Source organism: Osmerus eperlanus, chromosome 9, assembly GCF_963692335.1.
Source record: "Osmerus eperlanus chromosome 9, fOsmEpe2.1, whole genome shotgun sequence".
Lineage (NCBI taxonomy): Eukaryota > Metazoa > Chordata > Actinopteri > Osmeriformes > Osmeridae > Osmerus > Osmerus eperlanus.
Genome location: NC_085026.1, coordinates 6,521,709 through 6,534,173, shown reverse-complemented (window position 1 = coordinate 6,534,173; position 12,465 = coordinate 6,521,709). Strand labels below are relative to the sequence as shown.

The window sequence follows — 12,465 nt, the reverse complement described above, 5'->3', positions numbered from 1 at the left end:
CACATCAACTGTAGGCCTAATACTACTGTAGTTAGTGTGACTTTGAGCTTCAAGTATCCTTAACATCTCCCACACAAAGTCACTAAGGTGCTTTGACCTGCTGATATATGTTCTACTGGAATATGACTGCAGGTCTGGCAGTAAATGGCAACTGTCTTCATCAGAATCCCCCTTGGCATAGAATGATAAACAGCCTACAATGTATTGTAACACCACCACCAACTATGTTTAAAAGCATTGTTCAAACAACTTCAAAGAATGATTATGTTAAACGACAACAAGTCCTTTTACCTAAGACACATAAATAGCCTCCATTCGTGTCGGAGAGGTTTCTTCTAGTCTGACAAAACACGTTAATGTGCTTGGGAGGGACTGTACTTCTAGTACTACTGCATTAGCTTAGCTAGTTCTACATTGGTACGTCTACTAGAAGTAATGGCACGAATGGTGAAACGCTGACTAAACGTAATACTAGCCATCAACTGTATCTTTATAATAAGTCATCTCGCTACAGTCCCAATACCAAAAGTATAATGTTAGCTTGTTAGTTACTTGCTAAATTACAGTCTAGTATGCAGCTCTGCTAAGAGCTAACTAGCACTACTACTTAAGTAGGGCTAGCTCAGTAAGTTTACCTTGAGAACAACTGACGATAATCTTGGAGTTGGCAAGTAACTAAAAAACGTACACTAGCTAGTAGTAATCAGATTGCTTTCAATAATAGTTATAGCTGTGGAGTACATATTGTTGAGATGCAGTAGGGCATCATTCAGTCTGCAGACAGTGCAACCCTTCCCAGCATCTGACTGTCAGTGTCATCTTGACGACGTAACATCAAAAAGAATCACAAAATAGCTAGGCTAGTCTACAGTATAAAAGGAAAACTAGCAAGCTATTGACTCATTAAAAAGGTATACAGATACAGCTTTAGCAAAGCAGTTAATAACGATTAATAGCAGACGACCTATACTGTAGCAGACGATATATAGCTGTACAGTAGCTAACTAGCTTACACTACTAGCATAAACCGAGGCCAAACCCAGCGACTTCTGATTTCTACTATGGAAGTAAAAGCATAAGTAATGACAACCAATACACACCTTTTCACACTATTTGTGTCATCGGGTTTCATTTTGCTCAAATTCCAGAATAGTTGTTATCCTTTTGTTCTTTCATACATCGGCCTTGCGAGCTAGCTCTACCTATATTGTCAACTACTGCTCCTCTCCGCAATATTTACATAGCTGCTGGTTGGATGGTTGACATCTCTTCCTATCGCAGGCCGCAGCGATCAAAAATTAACCAATCGGGTAATTCTGTGTCAAAACAGACGGAATTCTGGAAAGTATTTGCAGCATCGTCTCAGATTTTGTTCAAAGTTTGTCTAAAGACAAACTTCTCAAAACAAAGGCCTGTAAAATATTTTTTTACAATTCCAGTGTTTTAATATTTGATTCGATTTTTTTTTGTGCCAATGTTTACACTTCCTCTGTGTTAAAACATCCTCTGAACCATTAAAAGTTTGCACTCCTGTTAACTTTATTTCAATATTCTGAAACAGTTATATTTGTGCACCAATATGGAATCAAGCATAATGTTTTCTTCAAATACAATATTTTTGATTATTATAATTGTGTGCCAACATAGCCTGCATACTGCAACATGCAGTCGGATTCAGTAGACATCCTAGTATTTTTTTTGCATACTGCATTTGACATACTACTGGGACATACTAAGGGTGCATGTCGATACCCATACAACCATACTATTTAGAATGCCTGAAACAGATTTAGCATGTCCCATGTCTGGTCTCGAATCAATATTTGATTAGATTGATTGTAGAAAGAATGCCACAAGTGTTTGGCTGTTATATTAGCAAAAGGTGGCTACTCTGAGTATAACAAATTTACATTTAACCATTATTCCTTTTTCTATCACATTGTTTACTTGTTCCATGCTTTAATTTTTAAGTACATTGATACCTTAAATGGAAATAAAAGTGTTATATAACTTGTGAGCGGTATCAAAACACAATGGGTGAAGTATAATGTAGGTTTATCTTTTGACTTCCAACATGATAGCACGTTATAGCAAACTTTGTAATCGGACACACAAACTTAAATTAGCTATAAACTTGTGTCAATGCACGTGTACTGTTTGGCACAAAGAAAACTACTTTTTGTTTAAATCATTGGCTTTATGAATATCCTTCATGACAACATATTTCATTTTCTTTTGACAATGACAGCAAGACAAGAGAGGGCATATTACATGATGCCTATACATCAAATAAGTTAAATTAGTATTTAATTATATTTACATACCAAAACAATAACATTCAGTACATAGTCATGTTCAACCTCAAGACTACAGCAAGTCCAGTTTGTCCTTGAACATATTCTCAGTCAAGGGCTAGTGCCTGACACCCTTAACACTACATAAATATTTGCATCCCCCTTTGATGGAGACACACTGGTGAGACCCGTTTTTGGTTTGGTTATTTAAGTTACCACTAGCAAATTATTATTAAATACAGGAAGATGGCCAGTAACTGCCTGTACACGGATGTGAACATCCTGTAAAATATTCCAACTATTGAATCAATAATTCTATCACAATATTCTTTTTGTATTTGTTTTCTCAAAGACCAGTACAGCACAGTCATAAAATATACACATATTACATAAGAAAGTGACAAACACATTATAAGACACTCGTGCTTTGAAAAATGATTTCAAATACAATTTGTAAAGTGGCACATCAAACCCACAACAGTGCATCTTAACAACCTTTCTGTAAGCTGAATGCTGTATGAAAGGCTCTTCAAAACTATAATCAAATAAGGCAACATTTTCAGACAGTTTGTCGGTTTTAATGTCTTTAAAGCCTATTTGAAATCGCTAATCAACTACAGTCCCTACGTGACCTGCAGCATAACCAAAACATTTGTTCATATAAAGGGAAACAATGGCTACTGTTAGCTCTATTCAAGTTCTACTTCATTCTCAATCCCAAACTCCTTAAAAGGTTTAACTGCAAGCAATCAAATTTGACAATATTGTGTCTGTCAAAGTATTAGATGTGTCTGATTAAATCCCTTGTCGAGCACATACACTGGAGAAGCATTGGGAAGGTAGGAACAACTTTGATCATTTTGTAACAATGGATTTGGAAACCGTCGACAACCCAACAATTGTCTCAAATTTTGATGCACCTCTGCAAGGAAGAGACTTAAGTCCATAACGTTCAAAAGCTCATGAGTGCGTCCCGCTCTTGAACGCTGGTGTAGAAGGGTTTTCCAAAAACAAAAGAGTGCAGACCTGCCCTCAACTTCTCAGCAAAGGCCATGATGATATTTAGGTCACCCTCTACCATTAGGTCCAGATCTGTCTTCAAGTTGCGCAAGGAGCGGAATGGCTTCTTTCCCTTTTGCCTGTGAGAACATACAGTGTCATGGTTAACAACGAAACATACACTACATGGGCAAAAGCATGTGTACACCTGCTCAGTATTCAGTTATAACTGCCCCACTCTTGTGGGAAGGCTTTCCAATAGATGGTAGAATATTGGTGCAAGGATTTCATTCAGCCACAAGAGCATTAGTGATATTGGGCACTGCAGAAGTAAAAAAGGTTAGTCTCTATAAACAGTATGACTTCAGTCTCTGTTCTGCAGTTTATATGCAAGACATTTTTTGGCAAAAAACATTTAGGTCAGGGTTTTGGGGTTGAGGTCAGGGTTTTGTGCAAGCGGTCAGGTTTTTCCACACCAAACTCGCACAAATTAGTTCTGTATCAAGACCTCACTTTGTATGTTTTATTTCGCATAAAAATTTATTTCGGTGGAACTAAGAGTTCTCGTTGCATTTGTCAAATCCACTGCTAGATGGTGCATGATTATCACTACAGAGAATGCTTTTCCTCTGTTTTACAGTCCAATGGGCAATCCATACATCCTTCCAGTCAACGCTTGGCATTGTGCATGGAACAAGAAACATTGACCATGGAACATGGAATAGAACATGGAAACCCATTCCATAAAGCTCCAGAGATTTCTTGCTTTGTGTTTAGTTTAGTGATTCAGCACTAACTTGAAGAGGCGTCCCAATACCTTTGGCCATGCAGCATATATGTTTTTAAAGAACTCCGTCATACTACTTCCGTCATTCATACATCCACGCAATCAATGTATCGAAATACATTTCGACATAACACCACAGCACAGTACATGGTTATATCGTATCGTTGTATTTGAAAACGGAGCTAGCTGAGCTCATCTTGAGAGGAGCAGTGGCGGGGTCTGTACTCACGTCTCGTCCTCGATGTATTTGAGCAGCGTGAGCGCCTTCCTGTGGAGCAGGAGCAAGAACTGGGCCAAGTATGTGCTCCGCAGGGAGAGGCCGGGCTTCAGCATGAACACCTGGGGAACAGGAGATCGGTTAGCTTGGAAAGCTCACACATGCTGGATAATCTTTTGGGGTGATTAAACCAAAATATCAACTTTATTTACATTTAGTCATTTAGCAGACGCACTTATCCAGAGCGACTTACAGTAAGTACAGGGACATTCCCCACGAAGCAAGTGGGGTGAAGTGCCTTGCCCAAGGACACAACGTCATTTTGCACGGCCGGGAATCGAACTGGCAACCTTCAGATTACTAGCCCGACTCCCTCACCACTCAGCCATCTGACTCCCTACTCCAACTTTATGTTTAGGCCTTACGTTCTTACCTCATCTATAAAAGACTTAACGAGGGTGTCTTTGTGCATGACATCCTGAAAGATGTTTCTAGAAGAGAGAATATCACAGTGTAAGTGACTGATTACATTGACATTGTTACATTTATATACAGGGTCTCCCGCAGTACTTTGCAGCTAAGGCGACCGCCTAAGCAACACAGGCCTGCCGCCTTAACTACGTTGTCAAAAAACAATATCGATATCCGCTGTGTTACTCTGTCCTGTTTTCTCCCTTTCATTCACTCAAAACGTGACCAACGCCAGTCTCTTCTCTGCAGAACGCATTAGTCTATCGCCCCTATGTATCTAGTGAATTGCCTACGATAGCTGCTCAGAGTAGAAGAAGGGCATACAGATCCGGGGTGAAGGTCTCAGCAGTGTGGATGAAGGCCTCGGGCGTGATCTCCTCTTCGCTGACGGCACGCCAGAGGGCACTGAGCTCAGAGCGGATGTAGCGGCGCTGGTTGTACATGTGCTCATGGCATGGGGGCATCTGCTTCACGGTGTTGATGTCCACGTCGATGTGCGTTGTCGGGTAGGGAGAGTACAGCACCTGGCGGAAGGGGAGAACAAAGCTGCCGGTGGAATCCTGGGGAACGGAATGAACAGGGAGGGAACAATCATCATACATTAGCAGCTTGTTATTACAATACCCTATTGAGCTCATTGTCACCCTGTGGCATAGAGAAATGAAATGTAAATCATTTTTTGCACGATATTTGTTAGTAATACAAAGAAATGTCTAATGTCTAATATTATATAGTCTAATAACACTGAACACACAAAACACTTTATTTTACACAAAGATATGAAGAACACTTTAAACATTATTAAACCATTTCAATCAATGTCACAACAACACATTTCCATCTGATCCTAGAATCTATGTACCAGCAGAATTAGCCACGAGTAACTCTTGATTGGCCATGGCTGTCCTAGCGGTACCAAAGTCCTTGTTGTCACCAATATCTTATCTAGACAATACCTATCTGAATGGGACCCACATGTCACTGTCAACTCCAAAAGGACAAAAGGATCACATCAATCACATAAGGACCTTCATAGTGGTCCAGTTGATATAGCAGAACAAATGAAATATAATATTACTAATAATTCATTTATGAAAAGAATATCCCCACCCTATGAATATGGGTACAAATAACATGTTTATCCATTGACGCCGTCTGATCTTTTAATTCCCCAAATGAGAGGGATCAAAAATAACTCTTGTTTGTATCCTACAAAGAAAACTGAACAAAGAAATATTTCATATTCATGAACTATTGCAGGCTAAATAATACATGTGGGTGACTGTGGGTACCTTGAGGAGGCCCTGGACAAACAGCCCAGTGTCGTATTTGAAAGATGAGTCAGCCTTGCACAGACGGGAACACTTCCTCTCAGAAGGGGTGAGGAAGAGACACAGGGTACGCACAATCTAGGCAGAAAACAAGAACGTGTTCGGGCGTTTTTCGACAGAACATGCACTGCGCTTGCCGCTTGGTTCAGCGCACATCTGACTCGTGTTTGGGGAAGTCGTGGCGGACAGCACAAAAATAGCAGTTTTCTTCAGGGGCTATGTCACTACATGTACTAGGCAATCTTGTTGTTGCCGATGAGCATATATTCTCAATTAAGAAGCCTTAATAGGTGTGTAGAGCTATTGAGAGACACTCAATGTTTAGGCGACACTACACATTAGGGATGCCACAATTCTCAATATCATACTGAACCGTTCTGACATCCACGGTTCAAAACGCACTTGTGAATTACATTTATTTTTCGCTTTTTTGCGTTTAAATAATTCAGTGCGTTTTATTTCTCTCTGCCCGTAAATCTACACGCTGAGAAGAGGAAACGTCTCCCCTGCAAGTCACTATGTACTAAAGATTTTTTTGTGTGCTTTTAAGTAAAATAAAGAAAGAGTATGCAATAAACAAAAATCTGATTTGCCAAGCCAGCAGAACCGAACCAAACCGAAAACCTTGGATAAAACCAAGGTATTTACTGAACCGTGGGCAGACTGTATTGTTGCATCCCTACTACACATACTGCCTACCTAAAAGCTACGTGACTGTTAGAATAAACCTACTTGGTTCAAACGTAAGGCTTTCCTCCTGAAGTCTCAGTACAAACATAAACTTGTGTCATACAATGCAGGGCCTTCAAACACAAACAACACCAACTTTTCCTCCAATTTGCCTTTGGGCCTAATTTCTATTGGTTACGCGGGTATTTGTCACAGCACGCAGCGTCCAAGTATCCTTTAGGCGCAACTCACAGTGAAAGAAATTATGATGAAATCTTGTATCACAAATAACATTGTGTTTATGTCAGTACCTTGTTCACTTTGTCCGGGTTGCTTCCAACCACCATTGAGCAGCCACAGGTTTGGAGGTGAGAGCTAATGGCTCTGAAACCAACAAGCACATACAGACTCAGTTTGCAACAGATAACAGTCCAAGGCACCATATGTCACCTTATTGGGATTTAATATAAATCAAGCAATTCAGCAACAGCAAAAACTAATCTACCAGAGCCGGATGCTGAGCTACTTTGTGAGAAGTAGCTGTCATGTCATGACATGTCACTGCCAATGAGAAGTTGCAGACTACTACGCATTTGATAATTGGTCTGGTGATGCCAGGCTAACCAGAAAGCTTACTTGTGCAGGAAATCCTCATGGCAACTGTCCCCAATGTCGTCATCATTTAGGACAGTGTCTTTAATCTAACATAACAAGAAGAAAAAGTAATGTCTGAAATTTCTCAACAGAAAAGTCTGGGTCGACACTTCTATCGACTGACATAGTGTGCTAGAGTTTCACTGACAATTAATTAAATCTCTTGTGATGAGTCCAAGGACTCATTCAAGACAAAACAATAGCAGTTCATATCAAGAAGTGTCCTGCAAAGAATGACATGAGGTTTGCAGAGCATGCTTACATCTATGTCCTCAGTAACGCTGTGTGTCTTCATTGAGGACAGTAGCTCCATAATGGGGACAATCTCTGATGACAGCACTGAGATGATGTTGTAGCCCTACACGGTGAAGACATTTTGGTTGTATTCACTGTACATAGCCTTTGATCACTTTGATGTTACTAATATAACTTTGAGTAATATCATAATTCATCATAATACACTGATGCACAATTTCTTCCTGCTAGTTAGGTAACAACACTATTACCTTAAAGTTACAGATTTCTTTTTAATCCGTACACTGAACTAGTTGTTGGTTAGACGGTACACTAGCATGGCCAGTTCTGTATAAATAATTGTGGCTGGACTCAACAGGTTTACTTCCTGCATCCTGAAAAAGGACTCGACAATTTTTAAAATAATTTTTACATGTATTCACTTGTTGAGCACTAATTAACAGTCCGACAACATAGTTCCCAGGATTATAGTTCCAAATTATAAAAAAAAACTTTCAAAGATTCACTAGACTCCGATATATACTAGTGCTCCTTAATAGACTCATGACCAAGTGTAACATAAAGTTTGGAGTACTTCAGATCATAGTACATCCACTGCTGGTCAATAGATTTTATTCTAGATATGGTTTCAGCACACTGAGATTTTGTCCCAACTGGACGAACCCGTCAGAAGTGAATTCTTTAAGCCATCTACCTTTTGCATCCAGATGCGTCCCTTCCGGATGATGTGTTTGAGCCTCTCCACACAGACGGTGTGCAGAGGCAGGTAGAAGCCCAACTCTGCTTGTGGCAAGATGATTGACAAGGCACACGTGTTCTTGTCACCTTTCAGTTCACCATCGAAAATAAGTGACACGATGATGACGCCTTTCTCTGCCAGCACAAAGAACTTGACGTCAACGGCCCCGCACTCCGCGCTGCGTAGGATCTCCCCGTTCAGCGTGTGATTGGCTAAGAAGGTCACCTCTCCATCGCTTAAGAACAGCGATTGCTCACATCTGGGTACCCAAATGTGACGGACGCGTGGGCCGAGGATGTTGTCCCAGTAGGCAAATGTGGCAGCAAGGAGAGGGCATTCACCCTCTACGGTGACGTCTGTTTTGGCCACAGCTGGTGACTGGGGTGGGCAACCAGAGGACATGACTGCTTGGGAGAGGAGCTAAAGGGAATACTTCACAAGTGGGATGTCAAAGTGAGTGTAGTATTTCCAGATGTATGGTGTTCTTCAACCTGTATTGGAGCTGGCAGAGAGCAAACTGTCAGATGGCAAATGTCATTTTTGCCAATAGGCCACACTGTTGGCATGTTTCCATAATGTGGATACATCCGACCTCATAACAAGTAAACCATTTTAAACATGGGTACATGTAACAGTGACTCTCAAAATAAAAATATTATATAACTAGCTAACGCTAGCTGGCCAAATACAGATATGCTGGGTATGTTTGAACACTGAATTAGTCTAGCAATGGTGGCAAACACTAGTAACGTTAAGCTTTTGTTATGATGATCTACTGACTGTCCTTACAAGTTAGCGAGATAATGCTAGCCCTTCTAGAAAGTTGCATTTCAACGTAGCCGGCTAAAACAATTGTTGTTTTTGACTACACATGTACATATATACACATGGAAACAATACTGATAGTGACTTACTGAAATATTGTCATATTTGTTTGTCTTTTGTTAAGACGGTGAATCTTGAAGCGCTAGCTAGCTCTAGCATTTCTTCCAAAGCACCACCGTCATTTCCTGATTAGTAATTACGTCATCGTCGTCTTCCGATGTTTAAACGAGTGCCCTCTAGTGTACGTCTACATTTGAAGGATGATGTCATTATTCTCCAAAATATAAAAAAAAACGGTGTTGATGGTGACTGATTCAAAAATCTGCCTTAAGTTAAGTAACCGTGTACTAAGATTGCAGTGCACTCAGATTTGGAATTCAAAGCAAGTTTGAAACATAACTGTCCCTTTTATGTTGTTCAAATGTTGACGCTATCACAGAGACGCTGTCTCTTCTCTAAAGACGAAACATTACTCACCCTGTTTTTTACTGTTGTTAATATGGATTATGAGAAGTTATGAGCTAACTGGCGTCTGCCTTTTCCATCTGAAGAAAATGCTAAACTGACCATGGAGTTGTGGCTAAATTAATCCCGCTTTTCTTTCTTATACATGACCCCTTGTTAGTTCCTTTTCTCCTTATAAAAATGCCATAATACACCCATCATCACATGCACCAGATTTCTAAGATTGGAGTACATAAAACTGCTGTACCTTGAAATACTAGAATCCTTGATTAATCTAGACAGACAGAGGGCATATGGTGAGGCTCACCAATCACATCCTTTCCTTCAAGTGATGATGGTCGATTTTGCCTTGGTACCTCAAGAGGGCTCAACTGACTAATTTCAAAGAGATATAAACCATGTGTAGGCCTACTGGTCTCAACAATAACCAAAAGTCCTCTGCATGATTTCAAATGGGGCACAAGTCGAGAAAAAAGAACAACATTGGCTAGTGTTTCCTTTAAACTTAAAGCAAATCTAGGGTTAATGTTAAAATAATAGATCATATTGTGCTACTTTTTATTTCTGCCTGTAATTGTGTTTGGCTCCAGGGTCGTCTTTCATTACCTTTAATTAGCACTCTAGACACACTAAGTGCTAAGATAACATCTTCATCTGCTAAAGGGCAAGCTTTGTGTCTCATTTCTTTGACTGTTGTCTGGCATGCAAGCTTTACTAAATAGAAGAGGAAGGGCAGTATTCTTGTTTGTGTTTAGAAAGTAGAGCATTGATCATTGCCAGGTTTCCATTCCCAAAATGTTGTCTTCAGTACTTACATGGAAGAATTTGAAGATGAACAAAGGTGCCTGTGTTTTGCCTAATCTAAAAATCTTAAACAAGCAGGAAAAATTATTACAATTATTTTTTGTCACATCCAAATACATTACTGTTTACTCATACTCAAAACATTTTAAGGCTTAAACAAACCTTAGTTTAGCTTTTTTTTCTCCCTTAATTAAATATCTGCAGAAAAGGACGTTGCAGGAAGTAATGACTCATTAATTAATGATTCATAGTCATTCATATCACTCTGAGACTAACTGCAGTGCAGCAATATAGAATGTAATTCATTATCATCACTATGTTAATTCTATCTTCATCTCCATCTCTCTCACCCTTTGTCCTTAAGAATTAAATATACATTTTCCAGTATTTAAGACACTTGCACTGTGATGTTGAGCTAAATAGAGACACATTGTTCAGCTGCCTAAGGGCTCTAATATTCACACACTACTGGGGTATGTTTGTTTCAAAGCCCAGAGGACATCCTGAATGTGATTGTAGTTCTCTGCAGCCCAGTGAATATCACACCCCTTGCCTCGGGCTACCTCTGCTGTCTCTCTCTACATGTAACACTGAGGGGTTCTCACAGCCCAAGGTAATTAGAAAAAGAATCTTGCTTTTAACATGCACAAGAAGAGAGTTTAGACGTTTTTGTAATGACGTCACGCTAGTGCTCTATGCCTCTAGTGATTTTTGAGCTTGTGTGTTAATCCTCATTCTTATCAACCACAGCGCTGACTGGCAATGTGATATACAATGTTTTTTTCATTGTTATTGCTTTCATCTTTCACAGTGTGCATCTTGCTGACACTTGCCACAAGCCGTGTTTTAATGGTGGTAGTTGAACTAAGATGAAGGGTGGGAGTTTATAGGAGTGCATGAACACGTATGCAACTCAGGGTAAGCTCAGAGGGCTCATTACATGTCGAGCTATGGACATCATACTGTGTTATAGCGTACATCATTAGTGATGGCGACAGTGATATTGTTCATCTTCTTCTGTGTGGAAGTGCCTTAAAACCTTCCAAAGACAAGGTTCTGAATCTTTCCTCTTATGTTGTAAGAATATTTAATTATTCTGTCAGCACAGATCTTCCCAGAACATCCAATTTAATTACAGACGTTAAATGAAACCATTTACCAACGTTTTCCTCTCCAGATCACTAAGCACAGGTTTCCTAAGGTCAGACAAAAGATGCTACACGCTTTCATGGACACACATGCTCATCACGAGTTGCCATGTACCTGTATATTGTGCTATTGATTCCATTCTCGCCAATCCCAGCTCCTCCATACAGTCTGCCTGTATCCTCCCCAAATGTCGAATGCTATGCAACGCAAAACTGTGTTGCTTCACTGGCTTTTTACTAGTGCAATTTTATTTAATCTTTTGGATACGTTTTCTCCAACCATGGTTTGCTTTTGTTCTTTATTACTGTCTCTGAAGGAGGGGATCCCTCCTTCATATTTCTTATATTCTTCCGAGATTCTTAGGGAGTTGTTCCTTGGCTTCTGTGACGATTTAGGTTGGTTGTCAGTACTGATCTGGGGGCCTCTGTGAAGCCTTGTGACATCCAGGTGGTTTCCACCGTCCACCATTTCCTATCCATCCTTCTTTAGTTTAGATTTACATTCAACGCTACCTGCCTTGTCAATGTATGCACTTATGCCACGCTACTGCAGTTGCTTCAATGCAGGGATTTCAAACCTATTTCTGGAGTGTAAGAAAAGGTCAATAAAATAGGTGTGGTGAACGTTTTAGAATTAGTGTAGGAAAACATCTTGTTTCTGTAGATGTTTTGATGGGCAGCATCACAGGTGCAATGTATACATTTTGTTTCCGCATTTGTGTGAAATTGCAAAGGATTAAAATTAATGAAGGGTTGAAAATATATGTTTACTTTTGTAATAATATACTGTAGTTTCTGTATGATAAT

At 39.8% G+C, this 12,465-nt stretch overlaps 2 protein-coding genes across 5 annotated transcripts in view; both read right to left on the bottom strand.

Moving 5' to 3' along the window:
• kiaa1109 (KIAA1109 ortholog) overlaps positions 1-1,223 on the bottom strand; it is a 56,315-nt gene extending 55,092 nt beyond the window's left edge. For all 3 annotated transcript variants that reach the window (XM_062470468.1, XM_062470469.1, XM_062470470.1), the window contains exon 1: positions 1,101-1,223. The gene's annotated coding sequence lies outside the window, so the exon portion shown is untranslated. The remainder of the gene's footprint in view (positions 1-1,100) is intronic.
• Positions 1,224-2,182: 959 nt separating this feature from the next.
• Positions 2,183-9,458, bottom strand: c9orf72 (C9orf72-SMCR8 complex subunit). 2 transcript variants are annotated; one of them, XM_062469685.1, is made up of 10 exons: positions 9,331-9,458; positions 8,372-8,918; positions 7,685-7,780; positions 7,405-7,469; positions 7,080-7,152; positions 6,061-6,177; positions 5,093-5,328; positions 4,731-4,788; positions 4,310-4,419; positions 2,183-3,433 (listed from the first exon to the last, which is right to left on the bottom strand). In XM_062469685.1, the coding sequence occupies exons 2-10, from the start codon at positions 8,816-8,818 to the stop codon at positions 3,247-3,249; spliced, it is 1,389 nt and encodes a 462-aa protein (XP_062325669.1). In that variant the 5' UTR covers positions 8,819-8,918; positions 9,331-9,458; the 3' UTR covers positions 2,183-3,246. The 2 variants fall into 2 exon arrangements, with proteins under 2 accessions (XP_062325669.1, XP_062325670.1); XM_062469686.1 differs by having other exon boundaries at positions 8,372-8,933; positions 9,331-9,414.
• Positions 9,459-12,465: the final 3,007 nt, after the last annotated feature.